At 32.4% G+C, this 23,291-nt stretch overlaps 1 protein-coding gene and 1 long non-coding RNA gene across 2 annotated transcripts; one reads left to right on the top strand and one right to left on the bottom strand.

Moving 5' to 3' along the window:
* The first annotated feature begins 14,216 nt into the window (after positions 1 to 14,216).
* Positions 14,217 to 17,079, top strand: LOC105764151 (nucleolin 2). Its single transcript, XM_052624836.1, has 9 exons — positions 14,217 to 14,642; positions 14,736 to 14,864; positions 14,950 to 15,030; positions 15,135 to 15,226; positions 15,301 to 15,418; positions 15,989 to 16,077; positions 16,202 to 16,292; positions 16,389 to 16,480; positions 16,750 to 17,079. Exons 1-9 carry the CDS (start codon positions 14,520 to 14,522, stop codon positions 16,832 to 16,834), a joined length of 900 nt encoding a protein of 299 aa, XP_052480796.1. The 5' UTR covers positions 14,217 to 14,519; the 3' UTR covers positions 16,835 to 17,079.
* Positions 17,080 to 17,570: 491 nt separating this feature from the next.
* On the bottom strand, positions 17,571 to 17,991 carry LOC128035351 (uncharacterized). Its single transcript, XR_008191756.1, has 2 exons — positions 17,925 to 17,991; positions 17,571 to 17,827 (listed from the first exon to the last, which is right to left on the bottom strand). It is a non-coding gene; the product is annotated as an uncharacterized LOC128035351 (long non-coding RNA).
* Positions 17,992 to 23,291: the final 5,300 nt, after the last annotated feature.

Here is a 23,291-nt window from a genome sequence, read left to right as displayed (position 1 = left end):
ATACTCATGGAGATGAGATTCTTTCGTAAATCAGGTACATACCTGACATCTGAGAGTGTCCTAATTGTCCCATCATGTATCCTAATTTTAACAGTACCAATACCAATTACCTTACTAGATGAATCATTTCTCATGCGCACAACTCCACCTTCAACCGAATTGTATGTGGAGAACCATTCTCTATTGGGACACATGTGGAAAGAACATCCTGAATATAGAATCCACTCGGACGTAAGCTTAGAGTTATCGCTCGTTGACACTAATAAGAAATTATCACCGCTTTTATCGGCCAAATTAGCACCAGCTACATCTTCCTCGTTACTTTCAGCAACTCTTTTATTTCGTAATTTATAATAATCTGTTTTGACGTGACCTAACTTTTTTTACAATAGCGACACCTTTTGTCTCGTTTTTTTAATGCTACCAAAACAGAAGCTTGCTTATCTACCTTGCTATCCAAACCAAACTCATTGTCATGTTTGTCTCTACTCAACAAATGACCCTTCACATCTTCGAACGAGAGTTTGTCTCTGTCATAAATCAGAGTCCCCTGAAAGGCTTGCATGAAGGGGTAAAGAGCATAATAATAGCATAGCCTGATCTTCATCGTCAATATGAACCTCAATGTTCTTTAAATCATTTAAAAGAGTAATGAGTTGACTGATGTGATCTCTAAGAAACTCATATTCATTCATATGAAACGTAAATAAACGTTGTTTCAACACTAAACGGTTAGCTAGAGACTTAGTCGCATAAAGAGTTTCTAACCTTTTCCACAAGGCGGATGAGGTCTTCTCCATTAATACCTCCTGCAATACCGTATTTGCGAGGCACAACTGGATTGTAGACAAGGCCTTTTCATTAAGCTATTCCCATTCTGTTTGATTTAGATTCTCGGGTTTTTTCCCGGTAACAACCTTTTTCAAGCCGGTTTGAACTAGAATTGCCATCATATGAACTTGCCACAGATTGAAATTTGTCTCACCATCGAACTTCTCAATTTCAAACCTTGTTGCTGCCATTTCTGAATGGGTTGATCTATGGAAATTGAACTAGCTCTGATACCACTTGTTGGGAATCGACCCGATTAAGCAGCGAACAAGTAAATGAGAAATTGAACACACAAATTTATTGTAGAAAAACCCCTCCAAAGAGGATAAAAAACCACGAGCAATGATAATTTTACTATAATGGCAAAAGAATGAAGAGTACAAAAGATGGAGATAAAAACTAAACCCCAAAAACCCGAAAATAAAGAACCCTCAAAATGTAAACACAAAATTCTTTAAATGTGTTATGAGTTCTAATCTCTAATAGGTGTATTTTCTAAGGTTGTAAAAGAGTCTATTTATAGGTTAAATTCATAGGTCAAATAATAACAAAATAATCTAGACTAATTAGAGTTTGATTGAAACAAATAAACAGAGTTTAACTAAAAGATTATTTCTCAAATTTGACTAAAATAAGAGTCATACTCAACAGTTTGAAACTTTAGATAGCAAGAGTATATGTTTCTGCTAATGAGTTGTTGGTCCATTTGGAAAGCTAAGAATGATATGATCTTCAACAATATAATCCTTAACCTTAATCAAATCATCTGAAGAATAAATCAAATATCTATATCTATCCTGAATGCATTTAGAAGACATGAGAATGATGTAGTTCATGTTGCTAGACCCAGGTTGACCACTATTGAGTCTCACAGTGAGATATTTAGAATGGAATTTTGCTAGATTATTGTATTTGGATTGAAAAAGATGGTGGTGTTGAATTCTGTGGAGTGATACTGATAGCGTAGGACTATAATAGGAACTTGTTTATAGCTTGGTATAACATAGACTGCAACTCTAAACTTCGATGTCGGCTATTATTTTTATGTTCATTATTATTATGGCTTCAACAATTTGCTACAGTGAATTGTGTTTGCAGCGATAACACCAACAAGTGGATTAATGTTCTTATGAGGAAAGTTTTTGTTCACTGGGAATTTCAATCAATCATGTCAGATATTATTTGTATGATATAGGGGTGAAAATGCGTGTTAGAGGCAGCATGATCCAATATAAGGGCGAGTCAATAACTTGGCTAAAATAGTTGTTTCATATAAAATACATTATACTTGACATTCCATTATAAAAAACATAATTTTTTTATAAATTTTATATCGGAGAAAAAATTTCCCTTTAAATAAGGCAGATTGTTATATTCACATTCCTAATACATATATTTACTTTTAATTAAATTGATACTAATTAATTTATGACACAAAGTACTGACTAAATAAAAATATTAAATAAATATTAGATCATATCATATTCACATCAATAATAGTTAATACATATAGTTTATATAAATATTTGGTTTTAAAAGGATGATATTTTTAAAAAATTAGCATGTTCTGATTTTGATCTTTTGAGTAAATTTTTAAAAGATATTATATAACATTAAAAGATAAAATAATCTAAAATATATATTATTAAGATTTGAACTTTAGACTTTTAAAGTATAAAACCTCAACAATTTCTCTAATATAATGTTTGTTTTTGAAGTTATAACACCAATACATTCAATCATTATTAGCACTAAACTAAATATCTAACACACCACTTGAGTTGAATAACTTACTAGCATACAAACTAAGAGAAACCATACATTTTTCACAAGAGTATAAATATACCCATTTTTATTTATGTTTTTCAAAAAAAAAAAAAGTGTCACGATTGAGCATTAACTTAGTTGGCACTGTCGCTATTGCTTTAATTAGGATGACATGAGTTCAAGAGCAACCAAACATGTTTATCCTTCGATTCAAGGGTTGGGGGACTTATTACTAAAAGTAGGCATTCTATAAAAAAAAGATTGTTTTGAATTTGGTTAAAATGTGCTATTAGTCCCTTTACTTGTATAGAATTTGAGATTTGGTATTGTACTTTAAAAATTGAAAATTGAAAATTTCTATTTTTTCAATTTGAAAATATTAGAATAGTCATTAAAATAGTAAGTATTTTTTTGCCAAATTTATTTTTTGTCAATCATATGTCACGTCATACGAGAATAAACTAATAAAAAATTCAAGTTGAAAAATTTAACAAAAATGCTTTTGATTTTAACGACTAGACTAAATTTTTTATATAAAAAAGTAGGACTAAAAATTTAACTTTAAACACAGAGACTAAATATTAAATTTAGTCAAAGTATAACGATTAATAACATATTTTAACTATAGTATTTTATTGGGTATGGGTCCAAGTTTTTAAGGTGTAAACTGGGCCGAGCCTAACCCATGGAGTGGATCATAGGTGAGCTAGTTGAAAACCCCAAATATAATCCCACTAGGCAGTTGTTACACGCGACAAGTGTAATAGAATGTATTTTAGATAAGATTAATAGTAATAATAATGGTAAAATTAATTATTATAATTCACCACAACACAAACAAGGTCTATCTAAGCGTCGCAAAACCCTAAACCCACTGCCTCATTGGCAGCGGGTAAATATCTCTTATAATATTTAATTAATAGATCCAAATATCTCCCCAAAGCCCTACCCAAAAAATATCTAAACTGATATTAGGGTCTAGCAACTCTGGTCTGTTTTTATTTTCCCTATGACATAATCCGTAGATCCTAACTATGGGGACATCAAGCAAGAAATCTATCACTAAAGTACTCTTCTTTCACATCTGTTTTTACTCCTAATTATTCTCTCGGCTTTTTCTTTCGTTTTTTCAATCCATTTATTATTTTAGTCTTGGTTTGATTTTGTGTTTTCCAATTTATCTCTTATAGGTTGAAGCAACTCCTCCTCAGCCGGTATATATTTTATACTTACTGACATTATTAGTTTTGAATTTTTAGTCTTTTTCTTTCTTAAAGTGTGCGATAAAGGTTGAGTATTTTCAGGTTGGTCCACATTGTAGCGTAACTGTTTGTTTAAGGTTTTCACTGTACTTTGTGTGCCTTTTTCTTCAATTTTCTTTTTGTTACTGATTGTATAGGCAAGAGAGAAGCTGAAGAAACTCCTGAAAAACAAGTGGCTGCTAAAAAGCAGAAGCAAAACGATGGAGTAGCACAAGCTATTGTGAAGAAGAAGGTTGAAGAGAAGACCCAGAAGAAGACTAAGAAGAAAGAAGAAACTAGTTGTTCTTCTGATGACTCTTCGGATTCTGAGGATGTATGAACAATGCAACTGTCTCATTTACTTATTATTCTACGTTTGTTGTTGTTTGTATTGATTTATGCAGATAGTTCACTTGTCATTCATGTTCTATTTTGTATCAGTTCATTACATTATGTAACTGCTTTAACTTAGTTATATATGTTTTTTATTGTTTTCTCTTAATTGTCTAGGTAATACATTCATAGAAAAATAAAATGAAGCATATGAAATCATGTATCTGCTTTGCCTTTTTAATGCTATATATTTTTTATTTTTTTATGGTTCAGGAACCTGTGCCCCTGAAGAAACAGGCTGCCATTGCCAAAAATGGGTCTTTACCTGCAAAGAAAGAAAAACAAGCAAGCAGTTCAGTTTCTTCTGAGTCTAGTAGTGAGGAAGATTCATCCTCAGATGAAGTGAGTGTTACGCTCAAGCTTGTAAAAGTTGCATGGTTGCACATGTTCTTTGTATGATTGTTTATGTTGCAATTTTTTTCCCAGGAAGTCCCTGCCAAGAATAAAATACCTGTAGTTGCTAAAAAGGGCTCGGTTCCTGCTGCTAAGACAAAGAAAGCTGATAGCGGTTCTGATTCTTCTTCTGATGATGGCTCTGTTGAAGAAGAGGTAAGTACTGAGGCTAATGATGGACTGAACCAAAAATTTTCCATACCACCTGCTGATTTTTTATCTTCTATTTAATTTTGATATAGGAGCCTGCTGCCAAAACGAAGGTAGCAGTTGTTAAAAATGGCTCTGCACCTGTTAATAAAGGCAAATCTTCTAGCAGTTTGGATTCTTCAGATGAAGATAGCAGCTCAAATGAAGATGAAGTAAGTATTTGATTGTTGAACTGTTGAACGATCTTTGGTTTTGAATTTGTCAATTTGACAGCTCTTCTGATGAAGAGGATGTTGAGTGCCGGGATGCCACTAATGTTACAAAAGAAAAAAAAAATCCCTGGTATATTTATCAAAGCTTTCTAATTATGCGCTTTCAAAAAAAAAAAGAAGCTTTCTAGGCAAACATGTCTTGAAAGCCTGTAAAAATATGGGCTTATGATAGACCAAGATGTCCTTAAAAAACCTATAGTTTTACTGGTATTGAATATGTAACGACCCAAAATTCGTGGGCACCAAAAAAGTGTGTTATCGGGCCTCCGTCTTAGTAAGTCGAGTTAGTAAATAAGTATTAGGAGTAATTAAAATTATGAGTATGATAGTGTGTTTAATTAGATTTTTTTTTATTTAGTGAATTTAGTTTAATTAAAAGTAATTAGGAAAAAGGATCAAATTGAATAAAGAGTGAAAGTCTAATTATAGATTAAAAAAATAAAAGGGCTAAAATGGAAATTAAGCCATTTGGCATAGTTGAGGCGGAATAAAGGAATAAAATCTAAGATTTTATTTGTTTTAATTATATAATTAATGATAATTAAATTATAATGATATTATATTATTAAATAAATCAAAATATGTCAATTGTATGGATATGATAAAATATATGTGTAATATATGTATTTGTACATTTGTACTATAATTGTATATTTTCTTAAATTTTAAGTAAAAGATATTTATTAATTAAATATTATATTAAAAATTTTATTTATTTGATAAATTAGTTAGATTAAGACAAATGTAAGGTTATGATATAGCACAAATGTATTAATTATATTTGTTATTAAAATAGATATTTTATAATTATTAATTAACTTAAATATAAAATAAAGTAAATGAATAAAAAAAGAAAACATAAAAGAAAAGAAACAAAGCTAAAAGTAACAGAGCCATTTCAAAACAGAATAGGAAAGAAAAGGAAAGAAAGAAGAGAGGGAAAATTAGGGTTTTAAAGCTTGAAATTTAATTGGTAAGTTTAATCAAGTCCTTTTCTTATAAATTTGATGTTTTAGAATCCTAGAGAGAAATGCTTTTGGATTTAAGTTGAAATTTTAAAAGTTAATAGATTTTTAGTAAGGTTTATGTTGAAAAAATGATGGAATTGAAGGTTTATTTTATAGAAATTTTGATTGGAATTGAATAAATGATTGAATTATAAACTAAGCTATAAGTTTTGAGTTTTAGGATTAAATTGAAATAAATTCGAAATTATGAAAATATGATAAAAATTAGATAGTTAAATGTGAGTTTGGCAAGAAATTGAGTAGCAAAAGGGTATGAATTGAGAAAGAAAAATATATAGGTTTAGTTAGGATTCAAATTGAAATTAAAGTAAAAGTTAGATAAAAATTTCAACAATTAAATTGTGTTGTGCTAATGATTGTGAAATTATTTTAATTTTTCGTAGCTAATATCGAGCCTGAAGTATCGACCCAAAAAAGGAAAGAAAAGATTGTTAAAGATTAAATCCGAAGAGAATTCTGGTTTGTATCACTACAATTCAAACTTTATCATTATTATGTTTTTAATTTACTAATTATGTATGGCGAGTATTTTAAGGTAAGTGTTTAGTAAAATGAAAATTTATGTTTGGGTATTAAAACTGATACTGAACTGAATTATGAAGTTACTGAATATTGTTATATGTACTGCATTGAACTGTGAAATTACTGAAGTAATGAATTACAGCAATACTGTGAAACTGATTTAATTAAGGAATTATAATTGATACTGAACTAAGATGGAAATTGTACTGAAAAGTGAATTAAATATCCTATTAACTAGTCGGATATAGTTGGCATGCCATAGGATATAGAAGAGTATGGGTTTTTGTCGGTTTACTGATCAGGCATTTATATGTCGACTACTGTTACTGTTACTAATTCGACACTTTGTGAGTTGAGTATTGTTACTGTTACCGTTACTAATTAATGTTTAGGTGCTGTGTATCATTAAGGTACAATGTGTAGTATTGGTGTGTTGGTTGGAATTCGTGTATCCGCCGAGTTCGAGTCAAGTTAATAGGGGCAAATTAAATAAATTTACTGATAAAATTAAATTTGAATGATATGACATATGTTAAAGGTGAGAATTGAAATAAAGAAATAAGAATGATATATATAATCAAATGATAATATAAAAGATTGAATTGTTCATTAAGTAATGATAATTGTAATGTAAAAGTATGTGTATGTGATTTAATGTATTTAAATATAAATTGAATTATAGTGATACCACTGAGTATATGCAAACTCAGCGTACGGTTGTTTTCGTGCGCAGGTTGTAGAAGTCAAGTACTAAACAGGTTTTAATACATATAGGAATTTAATTATTAAATTATACTATGAATGTTATTTTAATTATGAATTATTCGTAAGTTGTCTGATAGGTCCGGTAATGCCTCGTAACTCTGTTCTGGCGACGGTTTGGGGTTAGGGGGTATTATAATTATTGGTATCAGAGCTAAGGTTTAGTCGATTCTCGGACTAAATCAAGCTCGTAAATGAGTTTAGAAGTACATGCCACATTTAAGTTGAAATTGAGTCGGGTTTTTGGATGCTAATATATTTATTTATTTTTGTTTTATAGATAAAATGTCAGATGAAAGAATGTATGAAGTTGAACAGGAAATGCATATTGGAAGTCGAGAACTTGAAGAAACTGAATTTGCTACACCTAGTGTGAATCCGTTAGATAATCAACCTCCTAACGTAGAAAGAGAAAGAGGTGACTCACAACTGTTAAGAACTATAGCCGATGCATTTAAGCGTGTAGCGGGAACTGTACCTGCTACTACACCAGTACCAACTGTTAGACGGGCCCCGATTAAAGAGCTATGAAAATATGGTGACACGGAGTTTTTGGGATTAAGAGGAATTGATCCGTCCGCTACTGAAAATTGGATGCAATCAACAAAAAGAGTTTTGCAACAATTAGATTGCACTCCTCGAGAGAATCTGATATGTGTTGTATCATTGTTACAAGGAGAAGTGTATCTCTGGTGGGAATTTGTGATTAGACATTTGCCGGAAGATCAGGTAACTTGGGACTTATTTCAAAAAGAATTTCAGAAGAAGTATATTGGGGAAATGTACATTGAAGAGAAAAAGCAAGAGTTTTTAGTGCTGAAACAGGGTAATATGTCAGTATTGGATTATGAGCGAGAGTTCTCTAGACTGAGCAGGTATGCTTCAGAATATATTCCAACCGAGGTTGATAGTTGTAAACGATTTCTACGGGGACTGCGAGATGAATTCAAGATTCAATTGGTAGGTCTAAGAATTACTGAACTTGTCGATCTGGTTGAGCGAGCAAAAATGATAGAACAAGTATTGGGCCTGGATAAAAAGTCAGAAATGGGTAAATCAGCTGGGAAACCTATGGAAATTACCAGTTCTAATCCATTACCAAATAGATCTAGAGAATCAATAAATAATTATATAATTAAAACAAATAAAATCTTAGATTTTATTCCCTTTATGCCGCATCAACTATGCTAAATGACTTAATTGTCATTTTAGCCCTTTTTACTTTCTTTTAATCTATAATTAGACTTTCACTCTTTATTCAATTTGATCATTTTTCCTAATTACTTTTAGTTAAACTAAATTCACTAAATAAAAAAATCTAATTAAACACATTATCAGACTAATAATTTTAAGTACTCCTAATACTTATTTACTAACTCGGTTTACTAAGACGGAGGCTCGATAACACACTTTTTTGGTGGCCAAGGATTTTGGGTCGTTACATTTCTTCCCCCTTAAAAAATTTCGTTCTCAAAGTTTTACCTGAAAATAAGTGAGGATACTGTGATCTCATAGTTTCCTCCGGTTCCCATGTTGCTTCTTCCACACTATGGCTTCTCCACAATACTTTTACTAGAGGAACCCGTTTGTTTATTAATTCTTTCACTTCTCGAGCTAGTATTTGAACTGGTTCTTCTTCATATGACAAATCCGGTTTAATCTTAATATTTTCAGTAGAATTAATATGATATGGATCCGATCAATACTTTTGTAACATAGAAACATGAAAAAAATCATAAATTTTCTATAATTTCGGAGGTAAATTCAATCGGTAAGCAACTGGTCCAACTCTCTCCACAATTTCATACGGCCTAACAAAATGTAGACTTAATTTACCCTTTCGGTCAAATCTTAAAACTTTCTTCAAAGGCGATACTTTAAGGAATATTTTATCACCAACAGAATATTTAATGTCTCGCTGTTTCAAGTCTACATATGATTTCTGCCTATCAAAGGCTGCTTTCAATCTGTCTTTAATCTTCTTAATTGTTTTTTTCTGTTTCTTGAATCAGTTCTGGCCGAATCACTTTTCTTTCATTCAATTCTATCCAACATACTGGTGATCGACACCTTCGACCATATAATGCTTCATACGGAGCCATCTGAATACTAGATTGGAAACTATTGTTATAAACAAATTCTGCTAGTGGCAAATATCGTTCCCAACCTGATTCAAAATCGATAATACAAGCCCGAAGCATATCTTCCAGAATTTGAATTACCTGCTCTGATTGTCCATCCGTTTGTGGATGAAAAGTCGTACTAAAATTGAGCCGAGTTCTCAAAAGATTATGTAGTTGCCTCCAAAATCTCAAAATAAACCGCGAATCCCGATCTGAGATTATCGATGTAGGAATGTCATGCAATCTTACAACTTCCCGGATATAAACCTTGGCAAGCTTCTGTAATGACCAATCAGTTTTGACTGCTATGAAATGAGCTGACTTTGTAAGCCGATCAACAATTACCCAAATAACATTCTTTTTGCTTGTTGATAACGGTTGTCCTGTAACGAAATCCATAGTGACACAATCTTATTTCCACTCAGGAATACTAATAGGCTGAAGTAGACTTGTCGGTACCTGATGCTCTGCTTTTACTCGCTGACATGTCAAGCATTTACCAACATATTTGACTATATCTTTCTTCATTCCTGGCCACCAATACAGTTCTCGTAGATCATGATACATATTCGTTCCACCAAGGTGCAAAGCAAAAGTACTATCATGTGCTTATCGGAGAATCAACTCTTTAATCTCAGAAGTAGCTGGGATACAAATCCAATTCCGAAACCTTAAATAATCATGCTCGTCAATACCAAAATTTTCCACTGTACCATGCTGTACCATTTCTCTTTTCTTCATTATCTTCTCATCTCCCATCTTAGCTGCTCTAATTTGAATAAACATCATTGGCTTAACTTTTAATTCAACTAACAAACTTCCATCATCATTGATACTAAGCCGAGCAAACATTGCCCGTAATTCAATCGCTGTCTTTTTGCTCAATGCATCTACTGCCACATTTGCCTTTTCTGGATGATAATCTATAATATAATCATAATCTTTCAGAAGTTCTATCTATCGTCTCTGTCTCAGATTCAACTCCTTTTGTGACAGAAAATATTTAAGACTTTTATGATCACTGTAAATATAACATTTCTCAACATACATGTAATGTCTTTTAATCTTTAATGCAAATATTACAGCAGCTAACTCCAAATCGTGTGTCGGGTAGTTGCGTTCATGTGGCTTCAACTGTTGAGATGCATAAGCTATTACTTTTTCGTCTTGCATTAATACACAGCTCAAACCATTCAGAGAAGCATCACTGTACAATATGAAATCTTTCCTCGATTCTGGTAAAGTTAGAACTGGTTTCCTTGTCAACATTTGTTTCAATGTCTCAAAACTCCTTTGGCACTGCTCATCCCAGACAAAAGGAATATTCTTTTGTAGTAACTTAGTCATCGACAAAGCTATTTTCGAAAATCTATTTACAAATCTTCTATAATATCTAGTCAGACCAAGAAAACTGCGTACTTCAAATACATTTTCGGTGCTTTCCACTGAATAATTGCTTCAATCTTCTTCGGATCAACTCTGATTCCATCTGTCGATACCATATGTCCCAAAAATATAATTTTTGATAACCAGAACTCGCATTTGCTGAGCTTTCCCTACAACTGTTTCTCCCGTAATATCTGTAGCACTATTTTAAGATATTGTTCATGTTCTGCCTCTGTCTTTGAATAGACCAGTATATCATGAAGACTACCACGAACTGATCTAAATACGGTTGGAAGATACGATTCATAAGATCCATGAAAGCAGCTGAAGCATTAGTTAATCCAAATGACATTACCAAGAATTCATAACGACCATACCTTGCAAAGCTGTCTTCGGTATATCACTTTCCTTTACTTTCAACTGATAGTACCCGAACCTTAAATCAATCTTCGAAAATACTGAAGCTCTTTTCAGTTGGTCAAATAAATCGTCAATCCGAGGTAATGGATATTTATTCTTGATTGTTACCTTGTTCAACTGTCGATAATCAATATATAGCCGCATTGAACCGTCTTTCTTCTTAACAAATAATACCGGAGCTTCCCAAGGTGAAATACTCGGTCTAATAAACCCACGATCTAGTAAATCCTGTAACTGCACCTTCAACTCTTTCAATTTAGTGGGCGACATTCGATACAGAGGTATAGAGATTGGTGCTGTACCCGGATACACTTCTATAGCAAATTCAACCTCTCTGTTAGGTGGTAAGTCTGAAGCAGTTCTTGAGGAATACATCTGAAATTCACATACGATCTAATCGACTACACCGACTTACATGAATCGAATTAATAACATATGCCAGATATGCTGTACAACCCTGATGAAGCAACTTATTAACTTTAATTGCTGATATGATTTGAGCTAACCTACTAGTACGAATTCCATTTACTTCAACACAATCACCATCTTCAGTCTGAACACTGAATTTCTTTTTATAACAGTCGAAAATTACCCCATGTTCAACTAACCAGTCCATACCCAATATAACATCAAAATTTTCAAAAGGCATTATTAATAAATCCACCGGAAAATTTTTATTATAAATTATTAGCGGGCATTTCGGGCACACCTGATTAACTAATATTGTTTGCCCCAATGGACTTGATACTTATATTGAGACTTTAGACATTTCTATTTTTAATTTCCCCGACTCTACTAATTTTGAATTAATATATGAGTGTGAAGATCCAGAATCAATCAAAGTATAAACAGGCTCAGAATACAGTAAAAATATACCTGTCACCAAATCGTGAGCATTAAGTTCTTCTCGGGTTCTGACTACATAAGCTCTAACTGGAGCTTTGGCTTCAGATTGCTGTGTAGCTATATCACTGCCTCTACCAGCTCCTCCTCTCCTCAAAACAGAACCTCCTCTGGACATTCTTCTACCTCTGGCAGTCGATACCGATCTCTGAGATGTGGCAGGTGTACTACTCTGAGTTTTCGAACAATCTTTAACAAAGTGTTCAGTAGAGCCACAGCAGAACATCCTCCAATTTTCTTTCAGCATTCACCAAAATGTCTTTTCCCACAATAATTACAATCATGATTTTCACTTTTTTGGGGCGGAGCTTTTACACTACCGGTGGAAACAGTAATCTGTTTTTCTCTACTTCTGTCACCTCTATCAGACCGAAAGTTTGATCTCCAACCACTTCTTGATTCTCTGGATCTCTTCGGTAATGGATTAGAACTGGTAATTCCCATACGTTTCCCAGCTGATTTACCCATTTCTGACTTTTTATCCGGGCCCAATACTTGTTCTATCATTTTTGCTCGCTCAACCAGATCGACAAGTTCAGTAATTCTGAGACTTACCAATTGAATCTTGAATTCATCTCGCAGTCCTCGTAGAAATCGTTTACAACTATCAGCCTTGGTTGGAATATATTCTGAAGCATACCTGTTCAGTCTAGAAAACTCTCGCTCATAATCCAGTAGTGACATATTACCCTATTTCAACACTAAAAACTCTTGTTTTTTCTCTTCAATGTACATTTCCCAATATACTTCTTCTGAAATGTAGCTCTTTAATCGGGGCCCGTCTGACAGTTGGTACTGGTGTAGTAGCAGGTATAGTTCCTGCTACACGCTGTAATGCATCGGCTATAGTTCTTAACAGTTGTGAGTCATCTCTTTCTCATCCTACATTAGGAGGTTGATTATCTAATGGATTCACACTAGGTGTAGCAGATTCAGTTTCTTCAAGTTCTCGACTTCCAGTATGCATTTCCTGTTCAACTTCATACATTCTTTCATCTGACATTTTATCTATAAAACAAAATCAAATAAATATATTAGCATCCAAAAACCTGACTTAGTTTCGACTTAAATGTGGCATGTACTTCTAAACTCGGTTTCGACTTAAATGAATTATTCATAAGTTGTCTGATAGATCCGGTAATACCTCGTAACCCTATTCCGGCGATGGTTTGGGGTTAGGGGGTGTTACAGAATATTATTATGTTTGATAATTCCAGTAATTTAATATATTCTTGTATAGGAACCTCAAAAGGCTGCTTTGCCCAATTCTGCTGCGAAAAGTGTACCATCTGTTACTGCTTCTAGTGATAGCAGCTCTGAGGAGGATTCTGATGAAGAGGTCTGGTGTCTCATTCATGAAGTTCTCTTTTCTTCTTTTATTTCATTTATGTACATATTTTATTGATTATGTTACACTGCTCTAGGATGTGAAGAAAGCAATCACTGTGAACAAGGCTTCTGCTCCTACCCCCAAGAAAAATGAGGATTCCAGTAGTAGCTCCTCTGATGATAGTGATTCTGAGGAAGAAATGGTCTGCTTTAGCATTTTAGTTTTATTAATATCAGTTTCATTTTGGTTATGAAAGTTTTGTTATTCATGTAATGCCGATGATTAAATTTTATCAGAAAGTTGAAGCAAAGAAACCTGTAATGGGAAAACATCAAAGAAAGAATATTCATCTGGAAGTTCCTCAGAAACTGATTCCTCTGAGGATGAGGTAATCCTATAGTTTTAAGTCTGGTGAAAAATTCTGTTACCAAGATCCTTAGAACGAGGAATGAACAATTCTTCTAGATATGGGACATTTTCTGTTACTTCTTTTTTCTCATTGAACTTGTAGTAATTTGGCACTGCATTAATATCACACTGCAGGCTCCTTCAAACAAAGTTCTTGTTGCTTCAAAAAAGCCATTCCCCACTGCTGGGTCAAAACAACCAAAAGAGGTTTCTCCTCCTTACTTTTTACTCTTATAATTGCATTCCTGGTCATTGGCATTATTTTCTAGGAGTACGACAACTTGTGATATTATTTGTTGCTGCTCATGATTTTTTTTCAAAAACCTTCTTCTAATGAATGGTTATCAAAAAAAAAGTAGTTTGATGGGTTTGTGTTCTTTTGTGTGACCCTCTGACAGTCTACCTTTGCATTTTGCTAATTATTGATGTGGGGAGGAAAATGCACTTCTGCATTCATTGAATTTTTTGGATTGATCCAATTTATTTTGGCATATTTTTTCTTACCTGCGACGATTTTCTGAGATTGCTTGCCAACTGTAACTTGTCTTAGGGTTTAATTGCTTCAGTTCTTTAAATCTTTAACATTGTCTATGTTCTGTGAACAAAGCATGACTCTTTTTCTTGCTAACTTCCCTTTCACATTGCAGGAAAGCGATGATAGTGAGGATGATAGCTCTGATGAAAGTGAGGATGAACAACCAGCTGCTAAAAAGGTCAAATTTTCTTGATCACCCACATTTTTCTAGATCTTTTTTATTGTTGTTCTAGCATCAATTCACTAAGTTGTCCAATTCTATAAGCTGCAGTCCAAGGTTGCTCCGGATAGTGGTAAAGCTGCTAAAGTTAAAAAGGTAAGCAGTAGTGAAGAGGAGGAATCTGAAGAATCATCCGATGATGATGAGGAAAGTGATGATGAAAAAACTCCAAAGAAAAAAGTACATGTATTTCCCTCTTCTTTTCACTTTTTCCAGGTTATTATGACGATTGCCTAATGTAGTGGTGTACGATATATTTGGATAGGACACAGATGTAGAAATGTTGGATGCTACGACCCCACAGAAAAATGCCAAGCAGCAGGAAGTAAGATCTGGGAAGAAAGCTGTAAGTGCCAACTTTCCTTTCAGTTTCTTTTAAATTGGATAACTACTGCTTTTTTTGGTTCATTAGTCAAACAGGTTTGAATCTGATTAGAGGTTTTTCTGCAGCCCCAAACTCCTGCAACTCCTCAAGTTCAATCTACTGGATCAAAGACTTCATTTGTTGGAAACTTATCTTTCCAAATTGAACAAGATGAAATGTACGTTTAGGTTCTTTAATTCCCTCTGAAATTGATTTTTTTTTTAAATATCTTCTGATCAATGTGTTCTGCAGAAAGAATTTCTTTAAGGATGCTGGTGAGCTTGTGGATATACGTCTTGCCACTGATGCTGAAGGGAACTTTAAGGGGTATGGACATGTTGAATTTGCTACTGCAGAGGCTGCACAGAAGGTAAATTCTTCATCTTACTATTTTGGATTGGACATTTGATGTATAAAATAATTTAGTTTTCTTTTCTTTCTGCAAGTAATCAAATAATATCTTTTTGTTGACTATTTATGTGATAATAGATTTGGCAAGCATATGACTATTGTTTGCTTGTTAGTATGAGACAGAATAACTGTAGGCAACGTATCAATCTTTATTTTTCTAATTTTTTGGTTAATGAAATAATAACTTCAATTATGAGAAATGAAGTGCTGAAATATCGAATTGAATCTGTAAACTCTGTTTTCCTACTGTGAACTGATTTTTGCTGATGAAAATTAAATACAGAATAGGTTTTGATTTGGATTTTCATAGAAGTGGTATGTGTGACTTACCCAAATTGTATCTCTAGTAAATGTTGATTAATATTAAAATATTCTATGAACATTTCTGTAAAATTTGTAATCAAGTATCTTCATTTTAACACATTATTAAACAGCCTTCAAGTGAACTGCACATGTGTTTGCTTCACACTTCTTTGTTCTTAGGTCAAGAAGTTAGAAAGTTATCAGCTAACGTATTACTTTACTACAGGCCTTAGAATTGAATGGTGAATATTTGATGAACCGTGCTGTTAGACTTGATCTGGCGCGTGAAAGGGGTGCATATACACCACATAGCAGGTCCTTTTTTCCCTTCACTATGTCAATGTATGAATGGATATTTAACTTTTGAGCCTTCGATCTAGATGTTGCCTGTTTATTGGACTATTTTATTGAACTTAATTTCCTGAATGATTTTTTGCAGCAATGGGAACAATTCGTTCCAAAAAGGTGGAAGAGGTAACGTTCGAACAATATATGTCAGAGGATTTGATCAGTCTCTTGGTCAGGATGAGGTGAGTTGTTTATTTGAAATTTTGCATTTGTTGATCTCTCCTCTTCTCCACTGTGTTTGGAATTTATATTATCTGCTCTGTTGAAAACATTCACAGATTAAGAATTCGTTGAAAGAGCACTTTGGTCCTTGCGGAGAGATTTCTAGGGTTGCAATACCAGTAGATTGGGAAACTGGTGGTGTGAAAGGGTATGATCTCCTGTTGCAGTGATTTTTGTTGTTCCCTTTTTTAGCCTCTTCTTAACTGATTGACTTGTTTGAAGATGAAGCCTCCCTAAGATTGTGGATAAGCTTAGACATATTATTTTAAGGGCTAAGTAGAACTTAGTTGATTGCTGCTTGGTATCTACAGTTTAACCTTGGTTGAAGTCTTGAATATTGGAATGTCTTTTTTAATAGTGTAATTTTTATTATTTTTGGGTGTATGCCTTATTCTTACAGTGTACAATCAATTGCAGTTATGCTTATTTGGATTTCAACGACGGAGATAGTTTCAACAAAGCTCTAGTGCCATGGGTTGCGCATGGGATCTCGCAATCATGACGAACTCGTGCGATCCATCACATTCGAGGGAGGTCATTTGGCCCAATTGGACTGGTCTATTGCCTGGAGAAATTAAAAGCCCATCTCCGGAGCTTGGCAAATAAGGAAAGTGATTTTCTAAAGATATGCTTGGCAAATATGGAAGGTGATCTTTGGAGATATGTGATCCTAGATATTAAATGTAATCTTTAGAATATACGATTATGTAATTTTAGAGATTTGATATTTTGATAGCTTTTAATTGTAGCCATCACTATACCAAAACAGGCTTTTAGCGGCGCTTTTTAACGCCCAAATACTTTTAGCGGCGCTTTCGGAAGCGCCGCTAATGACAGCGTCGCTAACTTTAGCGGCGTTTATTTCTAAAAACGCAGCTAAAGACCAAGACCTTTAGCGGCGCTTTAACCACAAACGCTGCTATAGAACATGAGCTTTAGTGGCGCTTTTCCTAAAAACGCCGTTAAAGACCAAGACCTTTAGCAGCGCTTTTTCCCACGCCGCTAAAGAACATGATCTTTAGCGACGCTTTATCACAAACGCCGCTAAAAGTACAATTTTTTAGCGGCGTTTATATAAAAACGCCACTAATTTTAACAAATTTGTAACATCCGATTTTCATCCATATACATAAAATCCAACCAAAAACAACAAATTTAAATGATACTTCAAATTCAATGAAAGATATATTATATAAATTGATAACTGAATTATAATTCAAAATATTCTTACAATAATATTAAAATTAACAATGTTAAAAATATTCTTACAATAACTAAAGTACACTAAAATGTTTACACAATCACCTCCCAAAAACAGGGGCAGCAATAACCACAAGAACAAAAAAAAAAGAAAAGGAAAATACACAAATCAGAAACAGCAGTTTTTGGCAATCACTTTTTCAGGAGTAATACCGAAAAAATAATCCCTTGGTTTCAACAAAAATGACACATTACTTAGAAGTCTCCATGCTTTGTCTTCAGTTTCAAATCTTAACTGCAAATTGAAGAATAAAAATGCACTTTAGATTCATCATATTTGTTCACATGACAAATCAAAACCCAATGTTCACAACTTAAACTACACAAAATACCTGCAAATGCTGCAAGCAACAGATTAGATCAGCCTAAATGTCCTTCTCTTGCAACAGGTTTCCAAATTATCTGTCAAATGAATGTCTTTGTCAAGGCGGAGAAGAGAAAAGCGCTAGCATTGAATAGATTCAACCTTTTAAAAGTTAAAGGCTAAACGCCACTTTTACCGAATATTTTTCTCTCTTTTCTTTTCTTTTTCAAACCAAATTCACAAAAGAAATCATTCAATGTTAAAATAAACTCAATTTATGTCATTAATCCTGTACTATGCATAAATTGCAAATTTAATTTAACTACTTTTAAAATTTTGAATTCCAAAAACATATGTTAAATTCTATTCTTTTCAAGATCTTATACAACAAACATATTATTATCATTAAAACGCCTAGCTATTAGCGTACTTACCTTCTTTAAGTGCTTCAATGGTTGATAGAAAATCCTGACGCTCTTTCTCTAGGCTAGACATTTTCTTTCTGCAAAATTCAGAATGAATAAGATGTCCTATAACTATTAGAAGAATCAACATGAAACTATATCCAAATGAAAGTCTAAACATGATAATATATAGCAAACGGAAGGAAACAACATTAAACATTTCACACAGGAAACCTACTTAATAAGCAAATAACTAACAATTAAATATCTCCCACCCCACACGCACACATATTCTTTTGCTTCCTTTATGGTTCTTTAGTTGTAATATGTAACAATAATAAATGTTTCTCTACTAATATCAACAAAAGTAACCTTCAATTCTGCACCAAGGAGTTATGTATGAGCATTATAATCCAGCATTACTTTTGAACACATATGGCAAAAGGCATATATAATTGAAGAAACAAGTAATCAACTCATCCACGAAAATGTAGATCACAAGCCCTTTGGTAAAGAAAATTTACAAGATACTTGAAAGAAGAAATTTCACCTCTGTGTTCTCCAATTGCCTCTCCAATTTTAGCTCATTCGATCTTAATCTAAGTGCCTAAAAGAAAAAGGCGATGCCAAGATAAATAACTTTATACAAAAAAAACATTCAATGGAAGATAATCCAAATGCTAGTCATATGGTCTAAACAAGCAAATTAACAAGATCAAAACCAAATACATATAAGAGAGAGAGAGAGTTAAATCAACACTTTAAAATCCTTTCGGTTACATGCAAGTAAGGATGGCAAACTATTTAATCTAATGGTAGAAATTTATAACAAAGATATTTGTAATCATTAAATTAATACTTTTTTGTCTTTCCACTTTTCATCCTTGCTACCAAAAAGTGCTAGCCTTTTATCACATGCCTAAAGGAGAGGCCTTCAAGCAAGACATACACATAATAAGTAATTGGAAAATTAAGCCAATACTAACTTTCAAGGTAACACTTTGGAATAAAACTATATAAGTAAAGGTCTAATTATGAATTTTATCCCTTAATTTATAAAACACGATAAGTTAGTCCAATTGGATAACATTAGTAAACCTCATCGTTAAATTACTAGCTTGAACATCAACACTTCAATATTTAATATGTAAGGAATTATCAAAATCAACATTTCAATAATTTATATGCAAGAAATTAACACAAATCAATCTTACAACAGTTTATGTGAAACAAATTAGCAAAAATCAATTATTCATAGTTCATATATTTACCGGCATTAGGGCTAAATCTTCAATTTCTATAATGATTTATATGCAACAAATTAACAAAAATCAATGGTTCAAGTTCATGTATTTACCAAAAATCAGACTAATTTGTCAATATTTATAAAACTTACATGCAACAAATTAGCAAAAATAAATGGATCAAGTTCATGCATTTACCAACAAGCAGACTAAATTTTCAATTTTCAATTTTAAAACCCTAAACCCATTTTGGGTAACATTAGTAGAACATTTCAATATTTAATATGTAAGGAGATATAAAAATCATCATTTCAACAATTTACATGCAAAAATTAGCAAAATTAACAGTTCATGTATAATGTATCTACCAAAACCGGACCAACTTGTCAATTTTATAACATTTTAAATGCAACAAATTAACACAAATTAACAATACAAGTTCATATATTCACCAAAAACCAGACTAAATTTTCAATTTTTATAAAATAAGAGGATGGAAGTCTAACAAATTAAAGTTTCCAATGAAATTCAGACTTACACCATTAAGTAAATAAGAGTTTTAAACTATCGGAGATCAAAACAAATTAGCAAAAACCAACTGTTCAAGAGCATGTATACACCAAAAACAGATCAAATTTCCAATTTTTGCAAATTAAGAGGATCAAATTCTAACAAATTAAAGTTTCCAATGAAATTCAAAATTACACCATTAAGTAAATAAGAGTATTAAATTACCTGAGATCAAAAACCCATTTTTGGTATAAACTTTTGTAACTATTTATTAAATCTGCAACGTTGTTTTGATGCTTTGGTTCAATATTAGCTGAAGCTTCTCTAAGTTCCTTCCATGGATTTGTAGCATTAGTAAGCTCATCTAAAGTTAAAGCTAGCTTCTCTTTTAAAAGAACCCAGTACACCTTAAACAGATACTCCCATCTAGTTTAATCATCAAAATCCACTTGAACCTGCACAGCATAAAGTAAAAGGCCTTTAAGGTAGAAAAATCCTTACTCTTCAGTAATCTAAAAAGTGCCAATTATAGAAGTTATATAAAAAAAACAGAACTAATGAGGAGAAAAAGCTATGAGACATTCAAAAAGAAATCATCCATTGCATGAAGATAAAAATATCAAAGATAAGATAAGAATATCAACCGCCCTTTATGTGACAAAAATGAATGATAAGAATATCAAAGATACTCACCAACAAATTCAACAGGAAAGACAGAACATTTCTTAGCAATTGTAACATTTTTATCTGGTACTGACAAAACTGCATTTGGAATCATGTGCCGAGTCCGCCCTTTATGTGACAAAAATGAATGATAAGAATATCAAAGATACTCACCAACAAATTCAACAGGAAAGACAGAACATTTCTTAGCAATTGTAACATTTTTATCTGGTACTGACAAAACTGCATTTGGAATCATGTGCCGAGTTCTATGTTTTATCACAAAACGCACAATCGATTCCAAAAAATAAATAATGAAAGAAAGATCGAAGAACAGTGAAAGGGTATTAAAAGCAACAAAGAAATAACAATTAAATTCAATTAAATTTCATAGACTATAAATAAGGGGAAAAAAACACAGTGAAGATAATTCATATAACCCCCCCAAAAAAATAGAAACCCGCTCAAGGTTCAGCATTAAGCGAAAACTATCAAATTCCCAACTTATTTCAAACCCAATTTTGTTATGAAATTAAGATCAACTTCCATACAGCAAAAATGAAAGCAATTTCGTAATCATCTTGTTTTGTAGGGAAAAAAATAAGAATAAAACCCTAGAAAATCAAACAAAATGAAACAATATAAGTGAACAGGAGAGAAAAATTAGGGTTTAGTGAAGGGACTAACATCTCGGGGACCAGGTAGCCGTCGATCTTAAAGAACTCAAGTCGCGGAGGCGAGGCGGAGTGGCGGTCAAGATCGCCCTCACGGAAGCCATGACCCTTGGTCTTCTTATGAGCAGAAAGAGAGGTGGAAGCGGCGCCAGTGATGGTGGACTTGAGCATAGGCAAGGGAGCTTGAGGAGAGGCATCGCCGACGGCATTTGAAGTGAGGGAAAGCGAAATTTTGAAGTGAAGGATTTGATTTCAGAACTTGGGGGGGGTTGGCGGCATTTGGTAATAAAACCCACCGCTCAATTTTAAGTTTTTTTAAGTCAAATCTGATTTGGGGAAGAAAACGACCTCGTTTTGGTATTGTAAAATTTGCGGCGCTTACAAAAAACGCCACTAATTGTATAACTTTTGCGGCGTTTTTATTAAAAACGCCACTAAAAATTAAATTCTTGTATCAAACGACGCCGTTTTGAAAAATAAAATTCTCATAATTATGGCGTTTTTGGTTCAAACGCTATTACTTACCTTTAGCGTTTTTTTCTCATAAACGCCGCTAATGATTGAATTTTTTGTAATTTTATATTTAATTATTATATAATTCATATTAATTTTAAATAAATAATTTTGAAAAATTAAGTAATATTTTAAAGAATTAGATAAATTTTAAAATTTTATATAATTTTGAGGTAAGAAAATAAAAAATTTAAAATATGAAGGAAAAAAAGCTTTAAAAACTATCCATATCAATATCTTTATAAATTTTAAAAGCTTTATATAATTAATATTATGATTTATATTGAATTAATTCAATATTGATTAATTATCATTATGATTTAAATTATGGGTTAAAGGTTAGGGGTTTCAGGAGAAAGTTGGGTCTTTTCTTTAAAAGTATATAAATATTATAAAATAAAAGTTTAAAATCTTTTTAAATTTTTAAAAAATTTAAAATCTTCTAAAATTCATTTTAAAATTTTAAATCACGTAAAATATAAAACCTTTCAAATTTTAGAAAAATATATGTTATTTACTCTTTAAATGATAATTAGAAATGTTCATTACCCATACAACTCACCTAGTCCAAAATATGGTTAGGCTTAGATTTATATTTTTTTATTGTTTTTAAACAATGAAATGGGTGATTTGGATAAAACGAGCTTGAAGTTGGAAAGTATTTAAAATTGGGCATTGGCAAAATTTAATAAGTATTTGCGGCGTTTTCTTACAAAACGCCACTAAAATATTTCAATCCAGGACATAAACGGCGCCGCATTGATAAAATGTCAAAAATACTTGAGGCGCTTTCAGTAAAACGCCACAAAAATATTTCATTCTTTACATAAACGACATCGTTTTGACATATTTAAAATCATATTTCCGGCATTTTTCCGAAAAACGCCGGTATAAAATTTTTATTCCTCAAATTAAACGACGCCATATAGAAAATTTAGAATATAAATTTGAGGCGTTTTTTGGCTTAAACGCCACTATAAAATTCAATTATTCTAATGAAACGGCACCGTTTAGAAAAATTTGAATGTATATTAGTGGCGTTTTTTGCTATAATCGCCACCAAATCTCAATTTTTTATATTCAATTAGCATAAAAACTTATATAAAAACTAATAATGTTTACAATTTTTTTATATCTTTCACACTTATATAAAAACTTATTTAATATATAAATTAAAAAATCCTAATTATCCTAAACCTTAAACCCTAACTCGACCCTAAATCTCTAAACCCTAAATCTCTAACTCTAAACCTCTAATCCCAAACTCATAACCCTAATTACCCCAATTAACCACTAACCACTAACTACTAATCCTTATTATTTAATATATATAATTTAAAAAACGGAAATTAAATCAAATACCATACTCTAACCCGACCCTTAACCC

Source organism: Gossypium raimondii, chromosome 12 (assembly GCF_025698545.1).
Source record: "Gossypium raimondii isolate GPD5lz chromosome 12, ASM2569854v1, whole genome shotgun sequence".
Taxonomy (NCBI): Eukaryota; Viridiplantae; Streptophyta; class Magnoliopsida; order Malvales; family Malvaceae; genus Gossypium; species Gossypium raimondii.
The sequence above is the reverse complement of the archived record's forward strand: the minus strand, read 5'-3'. Positions and strand labels throughout refer to the sequence as shown.